The sequence below is a fragment of the Trichoderma citrinoviride genome (assembly GCF_003025115.1).
Source record: "Trichoderma citrinoviride strain TUCIM 6016 unplaced genomic scaffold BBK36scaffold_11, whole genome shotgun sequence".
In the NCBI taxonomy this organism is placed as follows: Eukaryota; Fungi; Ascomycota; class Sordariomycetes; order Hypocreales; family Hypocreaceae; genus Trichoderma; species Trichoderma citrinoviride.
This window is the reverse complement of record NW_020194719.1, coordinates 247,042-265,874: the sequence shown is the minus strand read 5'-3', so window position 1 is coordinate 265,874 and position 18,833 is coordinate 247,042. Positions and strand designations below refer to the sequence as shown.

At 55.0% G+C, this 18,833-nt stretch overlaps 5 protein-coding genes across 5 annotated transcripts; 3 read left to right on the top strand and 2 right to left on the bottom strand.

Moving 5' to 3' along the window:
- Positions 1-32: 32 nt before the first annotated feature.
- Positions 33-1,258, top strand: BBK36DRAFT_1133533 (syntaxin; the record flags this gene model as incomplete). Its single annotated transcript, XM_024892101.1, has 4 exons — positions 33-255; positions 452-572; positions 845-995; positions 1,106-1,258. The coding sequence occupies 4 exons, from the start codon at positions 33-35 to the stop codon at positions 1,256-1,258; spliced, it is 648 nt and encodes a 215-aa protein (XP_024747450.1).
- Positions 1,259-5,036: 3,778 nt separating this feature from the next.
- Positions 5,037-7,533, top strand: BBK36DRAFT_1161189 (hypothetical protein; the record flags this gene model as incomplete). The annotated part of the gene is made up of 2 exons (XM_024894351.1): positions 5,037-6,338; positions 6,478-7,533. The coding sequence occupies 2 exons, from the start codon at positions 5,037-5,039 to the stop codon at positions 7,531-7,533; spliced, it is 2,358 nt and encodes a 785-aa protein (XP_024747449.1).
- A 2,077-nt stretch (positions 7,534-9,610) lies between these two features.
- Positions 9,611-10,335, bottom strand: BBK36DRAFT_1161188 (hypothetical protein; the record flags this gene model as incomplete). The annotated part of the gene is made up of 3 exons (XM_024894350.1): positions 9,611-9,935; positions 10,063-10,203; positions 10,265-10,335. The coding sequence occupies 3 exons, from the start codon at positions 10,333-10,335 to the stop codon at positions 9,611-9,613; spliced, it is 537 nt and encodes a 178-aa protein (XP_024747448.1).
- A 2,307-nt stretch (positions 10,336-12,642) lies between these two features.
- Positions 12,643-14,772, top strand: BBK36DRAFT_1170708 (hypothetical protein; the record flags this gene model as incomplete). Its single annotated transcript, XM_024895479.1, has 1 exon — positions 12,643-14,772. The coding sequence occupies one exon, from the start codon at positions 12,643-12,645 to the stop codon at positions 14,770-14,772; it is 2,130 nt and encodes a 709-aa protein (XP_024747447.1).
- A 1,697-nt stretch (positions 14,773-16,469) lies between these two features.
- Positions 16,470-18,534, bottom strand: BBK36DRAFT_1207285 (TPR-like protein; the record flags this gene model as incomplete). Its single annotated transcript, XM_024897390.1, has 1 exon — positions 16,470-18,534. The coding sequence occupies one exon, from the start codon at positions 18,532-18,534 to the stop codon at positions 16,477-16,479; it is 2,058 nt and encodes a 685-aa protein (XP_024747446.1). The 3' UTR covers positions 16,470-16,476.
- Between the last annotated feature and the right edge of the window lie 299 nt (positions 18,535-18,833).

Sequence of the window (18,833 nt, the reverse complement as noted above, 5' to 3'; positions counted from 1 at the left end):
CAAAGCTTGCCGATTTGTCGCCGACCTCGATCATGGCTTCCAGTAGTTTTCGAGATTCCATCAACTCCCTGGGCTGGAGCCGCCGTCAAGAGGCGCCCATCACCACGTCTCAGCAGTCGTCCGGCCTTCTAGCCTCCCTCCAGAACCTCAACCCGTTCCAGGACCGTGGCTATACCATCCTTCCCACATCGGAGGCTCCAGGAGCGCCTCTGCCGGCGCCCAGTCGGCGCGAAGAAGAGGAAGGCTGGTTTGTGCGTGAGTCAAGCCTCTTCACATTGTCCCATCGCCTACACGGCGCGCCCTCTTGTGCCCTTCCCCCCCCCCCCCCCTCCTTCTCCTCTGCTCCCCTGCAGACGAAACATGTGCATTGCAGCTCTAGCTCGCACCTTGGATGCCGCATGTGATGCAGATGCTACGCCTCGTGGCTGGATGTAGCTAACATGGAGTGTAGTAAGTCGATGGGACCGCATGCTGGTATTCGCCTTTTGCAATCTGGCTGCCGCCGCCTGTTTCGTCATCTGCTTCACCCTGTTCCCGGTCCTCTCTCTGAGACCTCGCAAGTTTGTGATTCTGTAAGTCTCTGATGACGTCGCTGCCTTGGTTTGCGAAGCTCCTTACCCCCCCTCTTCTTCTTCTTCTCCTTCTTGCTGCTGCCCTAGCCCCCCTTTCTATCCCCAACAATCTGTCCTTGACACCTGTCACAGCTGTCTTGTCGAGACATGCATGCCCGCAATATGCCTAGCCGGAATTCTCGGTAGACAAAATTGCATCAATCACTTGCATGCGTCCATACCTGGCGAGACCAAGCACCCCTGTTGCTGCGCATTGCTAATCCCCCACCTAGATGGACGGTTGGATCGACGCTCTTCCTGGCATCTTTTGCTGCCATTATGGGACCAATGAACTACATCTACCACCTCTTCTCGGCGCCTCGACTGCCATTTACCGCTGCCTACTTTGGCTCCATTGCGTTGACACTCGTGTTCGCCATCAAGGTATGTCGAGGAGCCCCCCCTCTTTCTCCCCCTCACTTTTTACGAGAGAGAATGGGAGGCGATGATGCTTTACAGTCAACGGCCAAGGAAGCCTGCTAACCATGAACAAGGTTCAAAGCACCATCCTCACCCTCTTCTCGGCGATAGCACAACTTGCTGCCTTGCTCTGGTATTTAGTCAGTTATTTCCCCATGGGTTCCACAGGACTGCGCCTGGCTACCTCTTACGGAGCAAGACAGGCTACGGCGTGGTTGTCGGGGTGAGTCTTGGTTGGGAGGTGTTGCCAAGCAGGATTCTCGCCCTACAGAATCAATACCGGACGCGTAATGCTCCTTGGGTAGGGCTTTTTGTGTTTTGTAAATGTACCATGGATATGTATTATGTTGGAAGCCTGGTGTTTTATCGTAGTAGCATGAATACAGTCTCGAGAGCGCGCCTATCAGGTGGACTGCCGAAGCCCGGTTCTCCTTCTTGTGCATAATCTACAAGCGCTCCCAGGCAACTAATGCATGAATCTCTCCGGAGATTTTCACTGAACAGACACGGCACATCTCATGCACGTGCCGGAAACACAAGCATGGACTGGGATACATAGTGGGCAGAGCGGGCAAGAGGTCACCTGCCATGTCAAGGGCGGGTCGGCGTTTGGAGGGGGACGGAGGTTCGTTTGACATGTACAAAATACAGGTTGTGAAAAGTGTGTATTGAAGGAGGGTGGGAGGAGAAGGGTTTGATTGGCTCTCTGGAATAGATTGAGAGACGTCCAGTCTTTGTGTGTTGCGTAGCACCAATATCTGGGAATGTATGTATGTGCCTGCGGTGACGATCATTGTTTTGGGTTACATGATGTTGGATGGGGGGCTTGGGGAGATGTCGCGGGTGCTGGATGGGGAGGTTAAGGTATGCTTGGATAAACGTTACTTTTGCGTGAAGATTTGAGAAATTGCTACTGTGCGAAAGATCGTCATGGTCTTTGTGTTGATGTCTTGAGCGAAAAGAGGTTCCCGCTTCCTCAACTTGTATATTCAGGTTGTGCAGCCAGGTTTTCTCAAAGCAAGCCGCAGCTTTGGCCGGAAAAGCAAACACCGGGGGCTGCCGGAACAGATTTTGTTTCCCGGGTGCTGCTATTAATACAATAGCAATAAGGTGCTGAGTTGGGGAATGGAACGGGTGGCTTCACGGATACCCGAGTACCTGGAAGTAAGGGAAAGGATATCCCTTTGGTACTCGTAGGTAGCACTGGCAGTAAGCTGATTCAAAGAGTTGCTTCTTTTGGCCTTGGATTGCGAAGCACAAAGTGCCTACTAGTACCTACCTTGGGATCATTGATGGAAATCCCGTCACATCCATTCCGGTGCCCGGGCTACGGCGCACATTTCATCCGCAAGGGCTGGACTGAGACAAGTCGGTTGGCCCTCGGCAAAGATGACTCTTAGAAGCATGTTGCGGAGCTTTTGCTACTACGACCGGAGTTACCATGTAAACCTGCTGCTGCTGCTGCTACAGTACCTCGTCTCATGTACCACCGCCTCGCCCGCGGAGTGCGTGCATGAGAGATTAAAAGCGCGTCAGTACCATGCAAGAGGGGACAGAGAGCCCAGCGTTGCTGATGAGGTCTAAGCTGCCATTTTTTTTTTTCTTTTATCCCTTTTCCTTTACTTCCTATCGGCCTGGAAGCCACACCCAGATCTGCTGGCAGAAGGGAAAAAAAAAAAAAAAAAGTTGGTCTTTATCGCGGGTTATCGCTTGTCGATAAGGGCGATAAACGATAGTCTAACTGGCCCGAGGATTGATCTAAAAGGTGGACGACAATAAGGTATGAATGCAGTGTGAAAAAAGGGCAGTAAAAAGCAAAAAGAGGCGGACGATCTCCCGGCAATCCTGCCTGCTGATCCACGAAGCGAGATCGAGAGGAGCGCGATCGTGAGAGAAACAGGGCCGGCGTCAGTGATTACCTGTGTGTAGGTACGTGTAGGTACGAAAGTAGGTAGGTATAATAATACGAATCGAGGCCACACGCAGTCCTTGAATGAATGTTGAATGAGAAATGACTCCGCGCTAAAAATGCGCATGTCTCACGCCGGCCGCCAGCCTCCAATTCGCTGCAAGTGCGCGAGGCTTGCTGGCTGGCTGGTGGCTTCGTATCCAACACCAAACGAGCAGAAAGGGCTAACAAAGCAAATTGAAGGAAAAAAGCAACTTCGCGCCACGGACTACCGAAACCTGGGGAATCGTGAAAAGTATAAGCGATGGCAGCAAACACGATGCTCAAAGTAGGTAGCGCTGCCATGCTATATAAGAGCCACGCATGGCAGCCGAGGTGAGGATTGCCCATGGCAAACAGGCACAAAAGTCTATTGCGACGTCGTCTGTCGCTTCAAGCACAAACAACCCAGTTTCTCTGCCTCTCTCCCTCTCTCCCCCTCTCTCTCTCTCTACTTTCTGTGTCGCCAGAACCAGAAACACCGATTTGGCCCGACGTCCGCTTTGCCAGGATCCCTATTCGCGCATTTCGCAGCCAAGCCACTCCACCCGCAGCGCAGCGCAGCAAACGATTTTGCATTTAGCATCCAATTCCATCAAACCCAGCTGTGGGCCGGCCTCGGAAAGCCCCAGAGGTTTGCCCTCGAACCGGGCAGTTCGAATTCGAATTGCATCAGCTCAGCCTCTGCGTCCCGGCAAGGATCCTTCTCGCTCACTGTCTGTTTTTTCCCATCATCGTCATCATTCCCTATTTGTCCTCGTTTCCCAATAATTCTCACTCTTATTAATAAGGCACATGCAATAATCTCCATCCCTCCCATCCCCCGGCGCATTCCACACAGGCATCTCGCCCAGCCTCTTACGACTCTATCCTCCATCACTATTACCTACTCGTTTGGGACCGGCAGCGCTGTAAGAGCGTGCTTCCATAGGCCCGCTAGTCGGCTGTAGGGGCCAACTGCGCTCCGTAATCCAGCGCCAATTCGCTGCCTGGGGACCGCTGTAACTCTCGCGCTCCGCTTTCCATCAGCACTTCGTTCGCTCTCTCGGGGGTCTCCTGTGGTCCAGAAAGCCCGCCGAACCCGCCAAACCCGTCTAGGCGCCCTATCGTTAAGAAAAGAGAGGGGAACCAAAGGAAAAAAAAAAAAGTTTTATTATTCACACAACCGCAAAAAATTATCAACTTGCCTCTTTCGTTTGCCCTTTGTGCCCTCTTCATCTTCTTCACCACCAACCTCTTTGTCCAGTCAATTCTCCAGAATTGCCGCGCCGGCTGGCCTCTGCTTGACCCTTCCTTGACAGGCTGCGCCGCGACCTGTCGAGCAGCGCAGCTGGTTTTTTTTCCTTTCCCTTCGAGTTCCCTGCATTGCCCGCGTGCCACTACGCAACGCCTTGCCTTCCTCGCTGCCACCCCGGTCACCTTCACGTCGACCCTCAATCCGGCAGCCTGTTGTCGCCTCTCCCTTTGGCTGGCTGACTCCTGCTGCTCCGGCCTGCGTCTCTGCACTCGCACTCCTGCTACGTGCGCCAGCTCGCTCCCCAAAGGCTCCCAAGTGTGCGACAAAGCCACCGACTTGAGGCGCCTTTTGCCGACCGGCCGTCTTCGTGTGTTTTTTTCGACCAGTTAAAGAGGTTCGGGCCCCTCCGCCACAACTTTCATCGACGTGATCTTGATCCCTTCGCCTGGGCTCGAGAGACGACCGTCCCGCTTCACAGCTACGGATTCCACGCATTTTTCTTTTGTTTCTCCTTGCGAGAAGCATCTACAGACGGAAAAGAAAAGAAAACAACCCAACGCCTGCCCTCCTGCACCAGCAGCATCGGAGGTGTCTGGTGCACTCTAGCGTTTTTTCCCAACTCGCCAAAGGAAACTCCAGAGCCTTCTGCCTTCCACGCAGACGAACTCGACCGCGACAAGGTGCGATTTGAGACCTTGGACCGAGGACCCCGTCTCTCGTAATTCGTCAAACAAGTCGATCGGTCTCGCCACCAGATCATTTCCTTTCTTCGTTCATTCTCCTTCACCACCACTCCTCTCCATCTCGGTTTCCATCAAAAATGGCAACCGCTTCAGCTTTCTCTTATGCGCAGGCCGCCAAGGGTCAGGGCACTGCCCCGTCAAATGCTCCCTCTGGACAGCCCGTCCAGGACGCCCAGCCATCAGCAGCCGCGCCCAAGGCTGCCACAGACGCCGAGAGCGCCACCGAGCCCACCGAGGCCGTTCGAAGCGCCGATTCTCCTGCCGCCACGGAGAAGCAGGATGCCGCCAGCGCCACGGCTCCCGAGGCCGAGCCCCGGTCAGAGGATGCCCAGGAGGCGCGCCGCGAGCCCGTACGGGACGATGAGTCCAGTCGGTTAGATCGCCCATGGCGACGAAATGACAAAGGCACGAGGTCCTCGAGCACCACCACGCGATCGGTCGACGAACAAGACGCCAGGAGGCCGCGGAAGTCTAAGAAGTCCAAGGCTGCTGACAAGCAAGCCAACGACCAGTCAGCGGCGGCGGACAAGGAGCAGGAGCCTGAAAAGGAAGCTCCCAAGGTCGAGCTGTTTGAGGCGCCTATTCCTTCTGTCAACATCTGGCGGCAGCGCGCCGAGGCCCTTTCGGCAAAGGCTAAGCCGTCTCCAGCCCCCTCTGCAGAGCAGACCACCAATGGCTCGCCGAAGCCCGAAGCGTCCCCTAAAGTGGCCGAGAATGGCACTCCAGCTCCTGCTGCCCAACGTGAAAGCATACCGAATGGCGTCAAGCCTCCTCGGAAATCGGTCGATGCCCCTCGCTCCGAGAGAAACGCTAGCCGTGGCTCAAGGGTAGCGGATAAAGATGCCAGCAGGGGCGATGTGCCCCCTTCAGTCGCCGACACCACGGCCTGGCCCACGCCCGAGACGGCCATCCAAGAAGACAAGAAGAAGCCCGCAGAGAAGTCTGACCGTCCCGAGAAGGAGAAGGATGCCTCGGAGGACGGGTCTCAGTCAAAGCCGAGACAGAAGGGAAAGTGGGTGACGATGGACTACGTGCCGAGCGTCAACTTTGAGACCCAGCTCCCCCAGATGCGCAACTCCAAGCCTCGCGGCGGAGCCAGAAACGCCAACGGCTCCAGGGCCACGGGGGCATCCAACGCCGGTGACAAGGCTGCCGCCCCCGTCGCCAGCCAAGGCAAGCCCAGCGAGAACAGCAGCAGCAGCAGTAACAGCGGCAAGGAGCGTCCTCGTGACGGCGCCAACGGCCCGAACCGAAATGCGCAGCCCGCTCAGGCTACGAGCAAGCGCTCATCGACAGATATGTCTGGCGCACGTGAACAGAGGAAGACTCAGAGCCACACTGGCAACGAGAAGAGCAAGGATGCCACCTCAAACTCCAACGTAAGTAATTTCTTTTCTTATTCCCGGAGATCGTCGATCTCGCAGATAGCCGAGGGAGGGGAGGGGAAGAATGGCAGACTCTCATACCAACGACACCGCCGTTTTTCCTGGAATGACGTGCTAACATTTGTGTTTTCAGGAGCAGGGCCATGCCGCTCGTGAGCGAACAGAGAGCCGCAGCGACAGACCGCGAGGTGGATACCGTGGACGTGGCGGACACCATCCCGTCAACGCTCAGCACCAGCACCAGCACACTGGATCCAGTTTCTCTGCATCGGGTGCTATGGGCGGACGAGCCCAGGGCCCCTACAGCCCACCTCCCCGGCAGGGTGCCCATGGTCAGATGTACATGCCATCCCAAGGTCGTGGCCGAGGCGGCCGAAACAATGCTGGCAACTACCATCGGATGTCACTCCCCAACGGATCGGCACGCATTCCTCAGGTTCAGACTCAGTTTGCCCCGTTTGAGTACCCGATGGCGCCGATGACGGCAATGCCCTTCCAGCCTCAGCCCTACTGGGACAACATGCTGGTGCCGGTTCTCAAGAGCCAGGTCGAGTACTACTTCTCCATTGAGAACCTCTGCAAGGACGTATACCTCCGCGCACGGATGGACTCGCAAGGCTTCGTGCCCCTGCACTTTATTGCCTCCTTCAAGCGTGTGCGAGAGCTCTCTGCCGATATCGCCCTGGTTCGCGCCGTGTGCGAGATGTCCACTGAGCTTGATCTCGCCGTTGGCGAAGACGACATTGAACGCGTGCGACGAAGCACGGCATGGGAAAGCTTTGTCTTGCCGCTCGAGGTCCGGGATGAGTTTGCTCGCAACCACGGCCCGGCCCACCTGACGTTCAAGAACCGACCATCGCAGATGCCGCCTCAGTTCAACGGAATGCCCGTTCCCTATGGCATGACATCGCCTCAGGCATATGCAGTCCCCACCGACGCTGCGTTCCAGCAGCAGCTCCCCGATGAGTCTTTCGTCAACCAGGGAGTTAACGGATTCGTCAACGGCCACGTCAATGGCCATGCCGGCTCCAGCCAGTTGTCCGCCGATGTGCCCGACTTTGCTCCCTCAGGTGTTCTCAACCTGGGCGACCAGGGCAAGACTGATGGTCCGGTTATCACGAATGGACACGTTGAGAAGGCCGTCGAGAGCGTGCTGACGAATGGGGTCTCCCACGAACAGTCTGCGTAGGAGGATCCCCGATTCTAAGCTGGTCACGGGAAGCTGCAATGGCTGACTCCTGACGATCGGGAGCCCCTCTCGTCCTGTGAGTGTCTGTGGGCGAACAGCCTTTTGGAGACACTTGCCGCATATTAAGTTTCTTGTGCTGGGCCGGACAAATTGTCATGACATGTCCTTGGCCGGCTCAAGTGATCCACGCATTTTAATCTTTCATTTTCGTCACAGTTCTGCCTAGCTGTTCTTGGCTAAGGCTGGGCATGGGAAACGGCAAAACAAAAAGCGATGCAACAAAACTGTGAATTATTTGAGGAATTTTTTGGCTTTTGTAAGAGATTTCGTTTCTTTTGCCCTTTGATTGTCTACCTACGCGGCCAAACGATGGGGGACGGGGCGTTTCCGCTACTCTGTTATAAGAGAGCAAAACAGAAAAAAAGGGGGCGAGGGGGGAAAAGATACCCCCCGGAGACTTGTGTTTCTATCTTGGGTCCGGCTCCTACCACGCGGCAAAGCGTCTGACGGTCTGGTTTGGGAATTTGTTTTTTTCTTTGAAGAAAAGAAAAAATGAAGAAAAAAAGAAGAAGAAGAAGAAGAATGGCACATGGAAAGTAAATAGGGGAAGAGGAAAGAAAGGGACAAAAAGTTTGAGAAGGGGATATAGAGCCGGCGCTCGAGGGCAAGGGCATTTGGAGACCCTATGTTGATATGGAGGTCCGATCCTCCTGGCGGGCAACCATCATTATCTCTGACATGGTATTCGGCAGAGGGTGGATGATGATATTTCACACACCCTTCCGGGGGGAGAAGCTCGGGAGAAAGATGTCTTCTTTCGCGGGATTTGGATTGGAAAGGCATACGCTAGTCCTGCTGCGCCTGTTGGGATCTGGGGTGGCCCTCTATGAAAAGAGGGCCACTTCTATGTTTTCACTCCTGAGCATTAGTTCAAGATTGCTCCAGCTACCCCATGCTATTGATGAGAAAGACACAAAAACAAGGGTTCTCCATTACGATCTTTTTTTCTATCCGAGGTTATCATTTGTTGCCAGATGCATGATGGACGGATGGACAACCAAACTTGAGGGACAAGAAAAAAAACTGCAAAATTGAAAAAGGCAAAAGAAGCAAGATGATTGAGGAAGTTGAGCCGAACCGCTCACGGGCATTTACACGGATGCTAATTTGGCAAACGGTTGCACAAAATGAGAATTTTTTTTTTTCTTGACATGTTGTTTTTCCTCTCTTCTCTTCTCATCTGATTTCTTGCGTTCATACATCTTTACATCTTGGAGGCTACTTTTGGGCTGGATTGTTGTTCCTGGCATCTATTGAGTTTGTTTTGAGACAGCGTAGGGGACGGTGATGCTGCAGAAATTGCTTGATTTGTACGATAGGATTTAAGCAAGAATAATTGACAAACGAGAGAGAAAAAAAGACATTTATCAAGAGTAAGAGGAGCTCGATGTCTCATTTATCGTTGTGTGATTAAAGTTATATGAAGAAGAATGAAACAAGGCAACTCATCTGTGGGCGTGTTAATTTACCCGCTGAACCTTGGACTGTGGTGTACCCTTGAGATGACATTTATCCTATATGCTTTAATCTAAACATCTTACTTATTTGCGGAAGAGCAGGCAGACGCAGTCAGAGCAAGACTTGTTTAAAATCACATATACCATTATGAATCCTTCTCACTGGATGGGGTCTTGGTTTTATAGGGAACGAACTTATATCTTTTCTGCCTCGATGCAGGTTTGGACTTGGACGACTTGGCCAGATGGCCAACCAAGTTATTCCTGACTTACAACACGGTCTGCTGGTTGTGCTGATGATGTGAAAATTCGTGAGAGCGATACATGGCAGTAAAATCCCCAAAATACGTGTATACATTGCATGTTTCTTTTCTTAAACTCTCGGAGGTCCTGATTTCGCTGAAAAGGGAATTATGAACTCATGTGCAATATTTCCCATATATCCATAACCCCCTTTGGCTTGTCCCAAAAACGATAAAACACAATAGCAGCCTTTTTAACAGAAAGTCAAACAACCACGTTATCGGTTTTCTGAAAACTTAAAGGAGCCAATCTGGGGCTCACAAGGCCATGGCCAAACCAACAAGGGCAATGAGCCCAGCCGCAGCATTTGCAAACGCCGTCGGCACGGAAGCCGGATTCGACGTCAGCGTTTGCGTTTTCGTGCCCGTCAGCGTGGTGAGAGAAGAAGGCGAAGAAGGTGGGATGGACGGCGAAGTCTCTGCCGCAGTGGTGGTGGTGGTCGTTGTTGTTGAGTTGAAGTTGGGAAATGTCGTTTGCGGGAAGAGGCCTGATGCTGTTGGAGTTGGAGGCGATGATGGTGCGGGCATGGTGGTTTGGACGTAGAGGGTGTCTTTTAGGGTTGCGGTTGTGTCTGGCAGGGTCCTGAAGGAACCAATTTTCTGTCAGTATGGGATGAATGAATGATTGAGAGGTTTTACTCGGTCTTGGGGAGTCGGGGTGTCATATAGATAGGGTGAGTCCAGAGGTGAGGAGGCAGTGGTGGGCTTACAGGATGACACTCGATGTGCTTTCAGCTTGGTCGGTTCCAGAACTTGGTGTGACGATGACGAGCGGCCTGTGGGTGGTCAAGGCAGGGTCGTCGGAAAAGGCAGTGGGTTGGACGGGATTTGAAAGAAGTTTAGTTGGAATTCTGATATTCGAGAAGATGAGCAACTGGATCTGCGTTGTGAATAGATAGTGAAGGCACTCACGGAGAGTCTTGCGCCAAGGCGAGGGAGCTCGTGGTGAGCGCAATGGCGATGAAGTGGTGAAGCGACATCATCGTGAAGCCTTTTGTCTCGGTGTGGATGAGATGTTGTTGAGCAACTGCGACTTTGAGTTCTCAGACGGGCGATACTGGTTCAACACACACAGCAATATGACTCGGCCATTTAGAAGGACGCTGTTTCAAACAAAGTGATGGGGCGTAAAGGGCATTATGTACGCGAAGGAAGGCAGACAAGTTGCCCCCAGGCTGAGCCTCGTCACATACGTCGTCACACAACGACGACGACGCGAAGCAGGATCTGCAACAACTTCTTTTTTTTATTTAAGCTTCCCATTTAACAACACACATAAGGTAAGGTAGTATCTATTTTCCACCAGTGATTACAAAAGTACTACACACGCGTACAATACGGGGTCGAGAGCTGTGCGCGGCTATTCTTGGATGTGAGAAGCGATACGATACGATACGATGGTACGGAGTAGAGTCGCATTCGGCTGCCGAGGCATGGCGAGATGGAGGCTTGGGCGAGGCAGTGGCTAGGCTGGAATGGGAATGAGGTTCTCGTAAAGCGGTTGCTGTACCCTTTCGTATTATTCAAGTGAAAAGGGTACCTTAATAGACCCTTTGCCATATGTACTCGTAGCCTTTCAATCTGTGACACATTTGGGCTTGATGATTGCGATGAGTTTCCCAAGACCAAGAAACCAGAACGACGCCTTGAAAGATGGAGGGAAAAGGCCCCCCCATTCAGTCGTCATTCCGCAGCATTGAAGAGAGATGACATCATGTGGGCAGACATCTCCCCGCGAAAAGTGGCTTGAGCGATAGCCCTTCCACTTCGGCCAATGATATCGCGTCACGAGCCACAGCCAAGACGAAAGAGGTCAAGGCTCGGGTGGCTGGCGCTTGTGGCTGCTAACAGTTCTTGGACGGGTGAGGCCTCGGGAGCAGAAGCGGGGTCGGAATATGGGTATGGGAAGAATAAGAGATGGTTGCAAGAGGGGGAGAAGCAAAGAAGGAAATTTCGGGGCTCCTTGGGTTTGGGTTCGGTGTGGCGTTTGGGGCTTGGGGCTGGGCTGCGGGTGGCCGTGGGCTGTCCCGCGAGGTTGTTGAGACGGCAAGGGACGACTTATACAGAGCGATAGAAGGGGAAGATGCTTTCTCTGACTCTTCGGTGATCAGGCGATACGGGCTCACTCGCGTCCTGTCATCATCATGCGCTGGGTTCGCGGATAGGGCAAGCCGTAGCGCGAAAGCGTCTGCCAGTCACCAGATTAAGCGTCCTGTTCGGTTTGCTCAGTTGACCGGAGCTGATCCAACTAGACCAGCCTAGAAGCCATTATCCCCTCTCCCTCTTGCCGGGCTCTTTTCTTTTTCGCCCGGTTGTGAGGCTGAGGTTGGACGGCATGAGCTGAACGCAGGGCGAGAATAGGATGGATCGGTGTGTCCGAGTTCGTGTGTTTGTTGAGATGCGAGGCTCGATCCAGAACCTGGACGATACCTACCGGAATATGCCGCTTTATAAGATAACTCCAAGATACTACAGACACCTTCCAGTACCATCAAGGTGCTCGCTGGCGCATTACAGCGTCGCCAAGTGCAGAGCTGTTGAGTGAACTACGAGGCGCAGCCGCTGTGCCACACTTCTCCCAGACTCTGCTGGAACTCCATGTAGACTACTGGTACTCGTAGATGCCCTGCAGATGCCCTGGGCTGCCTTATCGTCTACCTTATACATGCAGAGTGTCGTTTCTCGCCCACGATGCTCGCAATACCGGCAAGTACGAGTAAGGCGATCTGGCAGTCACTGCTGGCTGAAATGCGCCGTCCAGACCGCCTTGCCCTATGAAAGCTCGCGAATCGCCGGGCGAAAGCAAGACAGGGCAGAAAGCAAGGCAACAGCAGGGGTGCTCCTGCCCCCCCGGTCCTCGTGTGTGTCGCCATTACGTCTTGCCCCGCCGCTTCCTGCAGGCGCTGCGGCCAAGTCGCTCCTTCCAAGGCCCCCCCAATTCGACAATATCTTTTCTGTCCTGCCTCTCGCAAGTTTCTGCCTCTCAAGTTTCTTTTTCTGCCTCCTCCACCAACTCAACAGTCTTTTGATAATCATCTGTTGCATCAGTCTTGGACACAGATATTCAGCAAATACAGCAGAGTCAGAGACGCTTATTCAGCTCTGCATAGACGACAACCTTCGAGGCAGCGAGGCAAATACGAACAAAAATCGGCAGTTACTGCCACAAGTCCTCAGCTGTGTGCGGCATATTATACAACTCGGCTACCCCGCCAGCACACTGAGACGCAGAGTCTCGCAGAATCAACCTATCGTCACCCTTCTTCGCAGACGACCTCGGGAGACACCAAATGGCGAGCCACAGCCCGCGCGACTATGACTATTCCCGTCGCTACTTGCGCGGGGATATGATCGATGAGCGCGATCCTCGCTACTTCGACGACTATGGCGAGGTTCGCGGCAGCCACGACCTCGTCCCCCGCGCAGATCCCCGTGACAGCAGCCTCTCCGTAGAGGAGGTTCGCCGCGACTTCCCGCCGCCCGTTGGACGCGAGTACGTCCATGACGTGCGCCGAGCTCGGTCTGCCGAGCCCGGCTACTACCGCGAGGAGGATGTCGAATACCGCCGCGTCTACGGATCACGGCTTGACGCCCGGGACAGTGATCGCCACTCGAGATACGCCGGCAGCAGCCATGGCGGCGATGACCGCGACAGAAGATCCAAGCACGGCAAGACCCTGTCGAAGCAGGAGAAGATCATTGCTGCTGTTGCCGGTGCCGCCCTTCTTGTGGGCGGTAAGGAACTCTATGATCGCCATGAAGCCAAGAAGGAGGGCGGCACCCCTGTCCAGCGCAATGCACTGTCGTCGGCTGCACTCGCCGGCTTCGGCGCGCTTGCTGCCTATTCGGGCGCCGAGTTCTACAGCAAGCAGCAGGCAAGGAAGGATCAAAAGGCAAAGTATATCCTTTCGCGAGGCCGGGATGGCGAACTCGATGAGTATTATGATTCGGATGGCGAGAGCGACACCAAGGAGAAGAAGGGACACAAGAACTTCCTCGAGAGCGCTCTAGCCGCTACCGGCCTTGGAGCGGCCGTCAAACAACTCGCTGGCGGCAACGATGACAGGCACTCTGATACCAGGAGCCGCGGTGGCAGCCCCAGCTCTCGAAGCGTCCGGAGCTCCCGGAGCGTCCGCTCTCGCTCGAGCTCCAAGTCCAGGAGCGGCAAAGGTGCCAGCAAGGTCCAGAAGGCGGCTATTGCATCGCTTCTTGCGGGAGCCACCGAGGCTTTCCGGGTCGCCAAGGAGCCCGGCGGTTGGAGGGGAGAGAAGACTAAGAGAATCCTCACTGCCGCCGCCGGTGCCGCCACGGTGGACGCCGCTCACGGTGCAGACCACGGAAAGCTGGGCCTCGCCGAGTCAGTCATCGGTGGCCTGGTGGGCAACCGCTTGATCAACGGCTCCAGGAATGACATCGAGGAGGACCGCCGCACTGGCAGGAGCCGCTCCCGATCTCGTGCACGGTCCAAGGACGGCCATAAAGGCGTCGGCCTTGCCGCACTTGCAACGGCCGGCCTGGGAGCCATTGGGGCCAAGAAGGCCTTTGACCGATCGAGATCTCGCGGCCGCGACAGGAGCTATGATTCCCGAAGCCCTTCGCGAGACCGTCACCGCAGCCGTAGCCGCAGCGTCGTGGATAAGGCACGCGACGGTCTTGCCAAGCTAGGCTTGGGCAGCGGTGCCCTGGTGGCCGCTGATGAACGTCGCCGTCGCGACTATGATAGCGACTACGATGACCGGAGCTCACGCTACTCTGGTCGACGAGATGACGACCATGTATACGACGATCCCCGATACCGCCGCAGTCGTGGACATCGCGGGGACTCCCGCGATGGCTCCCCGTCGGAGCGTTCTCGCTCTCGCGATCCGTCGCGGCGGAGAGGCGGTTACGGGTCTGAGTCCGACTTGGGGGATTCTTCCGAGGATGAGAGGAGAGCCAAGAAGATGCGAGGTAAGCAGATCATTACTACCGGCCTTGCGGCCATTGCCACAGTTCACGCAGCACATGGAGTCTACAAAAGCATGGAAAAGAGAAAGGCACGGAAAGAGGCTGTCAAGGAGGGCCTACTTAGCTCGAAGGAGGCCAAGAAGCTCAAGACAAAAGCTCTCATGCAAGACGCAGCTTCGATCGGCATTGCTGCCATCGGTATCAAGGGCGCACTTGGAGAGCTCAAAGAAGCCCGCGAAATGGCCCGCGAGTGCAAGGAGTGGAGGGAAGAGAAAATGCGTCGCCACCAGAAGCGATTGGAGAAACGCCAGAAGCTTGGTGAACGGCAACGGTCATCAAGCTGGTCGACTCCCACGCGGGAAAGACACGATGGCTACTTTGGAGACGGCGAGGATGAGCCAGACTACGACCCCGACAGATACAGCGGAGTCCCTCCGCTGCTCCAACCACCTCTCAGGCGCGATAGCCGTTGAGCGGCTATCACGCGGCAGCCCTGAATCAGCTTCTACGTTTCGGATTCCGCCAACTCGGCCTCACCTTGCACTCCCAAGAACCAACGCTCATTATGGCGACAAGTGTCGCTACACTACCGATGTCATACCACTGGCTCACATTCCCTACACACGTTGCGTGGCACGGCAAATTGCAAAGTGCCTCCGACACTTGTATTGCTTTTGGTTTCGCCTTTTGAAGACACAGACATGGCATCTTCAAAGGGTCAAAAGACTTCAGACTCCTGTGCTGCGTGACACACACTATATAGATTGTGCTTCAAGCTTAGCCAAATTCTCTGTCTTTTTTCACTATTTTGACATCTGCATCGAGAATGACTAATGACAATTGATTTGCTACAGACCACCGACGCTACTGATTGCTTGTTCTCCGGAGAATAAGGAACGCATCCGACAGGACGGAATCACGGCCATGGCTCTGCTTGGGCACGGATACATGCCGATCGACTGAAGCAGGCAGCCGTTTCTCGGATGCAAGAGCCGATTCTGGCGATTTGCATGGGTGGGTTGCACATATGCATGCAAATCGACACGAGGAAGACGCAGGTTTTGTTATGTCCGTGGACAACGATCATGCCAGAGTAACGTGAGATGCTGCCGGTTTTGGTAGCAGGTGGGAAGGGATGGGCGGAAGCCACGGCAAAGACGGCTCGGGACGGACGAATGGCGAGAGGGGCAGATCTACAAGGTACGGTGATTGGGAACGCTCGGGCTTGGATACAGGTTTGGAGGATGGACGACTGTTGGATGGTTGTTATGACATTCCTTGGATGCGGGGTCTGGGTAAAGCTGGAAGCCGTTTACGAATCATGACTGCTGATGTTTACGATGAATGTTTTTTATATAATGAAAAGACGATGAAAAAAAGAATCGCCATGATGATTTCCAGGCTTCAGTAGCTTATACATTTCGCATATACATGAATCGACCACTCGTCAACCAAAGTATTCCCGCTCCTGATGAAGGAAATCCACGCATTCAACATTACAGCAATCTATGACATCATCGGGTCCGTGTAAGACAGAAGCCAACTGCATCAAGCAAGATCTTGGAACACTCATGTCGCCCCTCAACCCCCCCTTTTTTAGGTGTAGCTACAAAATCGCTCCCCCTAGATAGTGAAACGTCACAGCAGGGGCCGAGACCCCATCGTATGTGTACGAGTATGCCCTTGCTGCATGGTTGGGTGACGTCGTTGTGCAGCTTTTCACGGAGTTCGCAGAAGCCCGTTTACCGCGTTTTGGATTTCTTGATATTAGATGGTACTGTCCGTAGGTAGGTAAGGTAGGTAGCGGTTTTTCGGCCCTTATATGTATTGCGATATAGAGTATGTAATGTAATGTAATGAAGAACCTGCGTGTGTTCTCTGTGTTGCGTGAAATGGGTGTGTTTTGATTGGTATATGACATGTGCGTATGTATGTATGTTGTACGCAACGTTTGAACATACATACATACATACATACACAGAGATAGTAAGCAGCGCGTTGCGTTCTGAATCAGCGATGTCAGAAGATAGGGCATACAGGTCGCCCAGGCGGTGGGAAGAAAAAAAAAACACCGGGCTGATCTCTCCATATTACAAAAAGCGCCATATACAATGACAGCCAGTCCGGTGTTTTCTCTTTCCACCGCACAAGCGCGACTTCCACCCAGGCCCTCCTCCTCACGAAGCGCCCGACAAGCCGCCGCCCGTCTGCTTCCACTGCTGCGCCGCGGCCAAAATGTTGGACAGGCTCCTGGCCTGCTGGTCGTCGGCCGGGAAGACGTAGTCGATGTACTCCTCGTAGACGTCCTCGCCGGCGCTCTCGTCCTGGACCTTGCGCCGGCGCTTGACCCTGCGCGGCATCTGCTTCTGCACGGCCTCGACGTCCGCCTCGGAGCCGTGCGTGCGCTCAAACGAGAGCCAGGCGTTGAGCAGGCTGACGCGCTCCTCCTTGAGGTCCTTGTCGCGCATGCTCTTGTGCGCGCGCTCAAAGACGCGCCGGGCGCGTGCCTTGGCCTCGTCGCTGACGGGCTGCTCCTCGTCGTCCGCGGCGGCGGCGGCGTCGTCGTCGCCCTCCTCGGGGATGTTGATCTCAAAGTGCGCGTAGCTGATCCAGACCTTGACGTGGTCCGTCTTCTCCAGCAGCCGCTCGTACAGCTCGCGCGTCCTCTCGTACTCGCCTTCTTCCTCCTCAAAGTCGATGTAGGCCTTCCACAGCAGCTCCGGCATGTCGAGCTGCGGCTGGCTGACCGCCAGCTCGAAGATGGCCCTCGCGCGGTCGAGGTCGTCCAGGCCGCGCTCCAGCTCGGCAAACTTGATCCACGTCTGGCAGTTTGTCGGGTTGAACTCGACGTGCTTCTCGTACAGCTTTCGGCAGCGCACAAACTCAAACAGCTTCCGCTCGAGGTCGATGTATCCGTTGAAGAGCTTGTCCTTGGGGCACATGCCAATGGCGCGTCCCAGCAGCTTCCGGGCAGCTCCCAGGTCGCCCTGTCGAATCTCAAACTGGGCCGCCAGCAGCCATACCTTGGCAAACGTAAACTTCTTGTGGGGTATCAGGCTCAGGCATGTCGTGTAAATCTGCCGGGCGCGCTCAATGTCCTGGCCCTCGAGCTCTTCCCACACGGCGTAGAATATCCAGAGATAGATGTACCGGCGCCAGTGCCGCTTCTCCTGCGTCGGCGGGACCTGGGCAATCGCTCGCTCGTAGACGTCCCGAACACGGTCTGCATCCCTGGAAGCCTCCTCAAGGCCGGCATAGTCGAACCAGGCGTCGTAGTTTTTAGGGTTCTCGCGCACCTGCTCTTCGTAGTACACCCTTCGCTTGGACAAGACCACGTCTTCCACGCCGTCCTGGTCGCCGAACTGCTTTTCGAATGTCGTGTATGCCGCGTGCAGCAGTCTTGATTTTGATCGGGGCAGGCGGTCCAGGGCGTATTTGTAGATGGCTCTCGCCCGCTCATACTCCTTGAGCTTGGACTCAAACCTGGCATAGGCAATGAACAGCTTCTCGTCCACAAACTCGTCGCCCAGCGTTTCCACCGCCGTCCCAAAGACCTCGCGAACCTGGTCGCTCGTTCCGTACTCTTCCTCGAACTTGGCCCACTTGATCCAGTTCCTGGGCTCTGGGTGAACCATGGTGAAGGTCCGAAAGATTTCGCGGGCTCGGTCGTATTCGCCATATCGCTTCTCCAGCTTGATGTACGCACTCCATGCCGCCTCGCCCGGTTGCCACTGCATCCACCGATCAAAGACCTGCCGCACCCCGGGGATGTTGCCCAGCATCTCCTCCATGTACACATACTTGTACCACATCTTGTCGACTCGGGGCAGTCGGGTGACTGCGCGATCCAGCAGATTCCGGGCATGGTTGATGTTTCTCGACTTCATCTCGGCCTCGATGTACCGCGTCCACACCTGGACCTCGTTGGGATGGACATCGAGACAGCGCTCAAAGACAGACCGCGCGCGCGCAAACTCCTTCTGCTCCAGCTCCCACTGCGCGTACTGCAGCCAGTTGCTGAGCTTGACGCGATTCCGCCGGACATAGTCCTCGAACTCCTTGCGCTTCCGGCCCTGGTACTCGTGAAGCTCCTCGAGGTCGGCGAAGCGCTGCGTCGGGGCCTGGATCTGGACCTCCTGCCGGTCGACGGCCTCGCGAAGCAGCTGCTCGGCGCTGATCTGGATGGGGGCCGCGGCCTTGTTTTTGACCCTGGGCGGGCCACGCGACGACTCCATTGTGGTCACTTGGGTGCTCGTGCAACGGTTGACGACGATGATGGCGAGAAAGAGGGACCTCTAGAGATTGAGTTCCAGCGTGTCTGAATGGAGGGATCTCTTGTGGCCACTGAAGAGAATTCCCACCCAGGCAGTCAGAACAACTGGCGAGGCGTCGAAGGATGTTGGAAGTTGTCGGAACACGAAGCTGCGGCGAAGGCGGCTGGAGTGGATACGGAGGAATTGGCCCCTTATCGATAAGCAGTTTGCCTTGCGCGCTCTATGCAGGCGCACGGACCAACTTGGACCTCTAGTAGTAT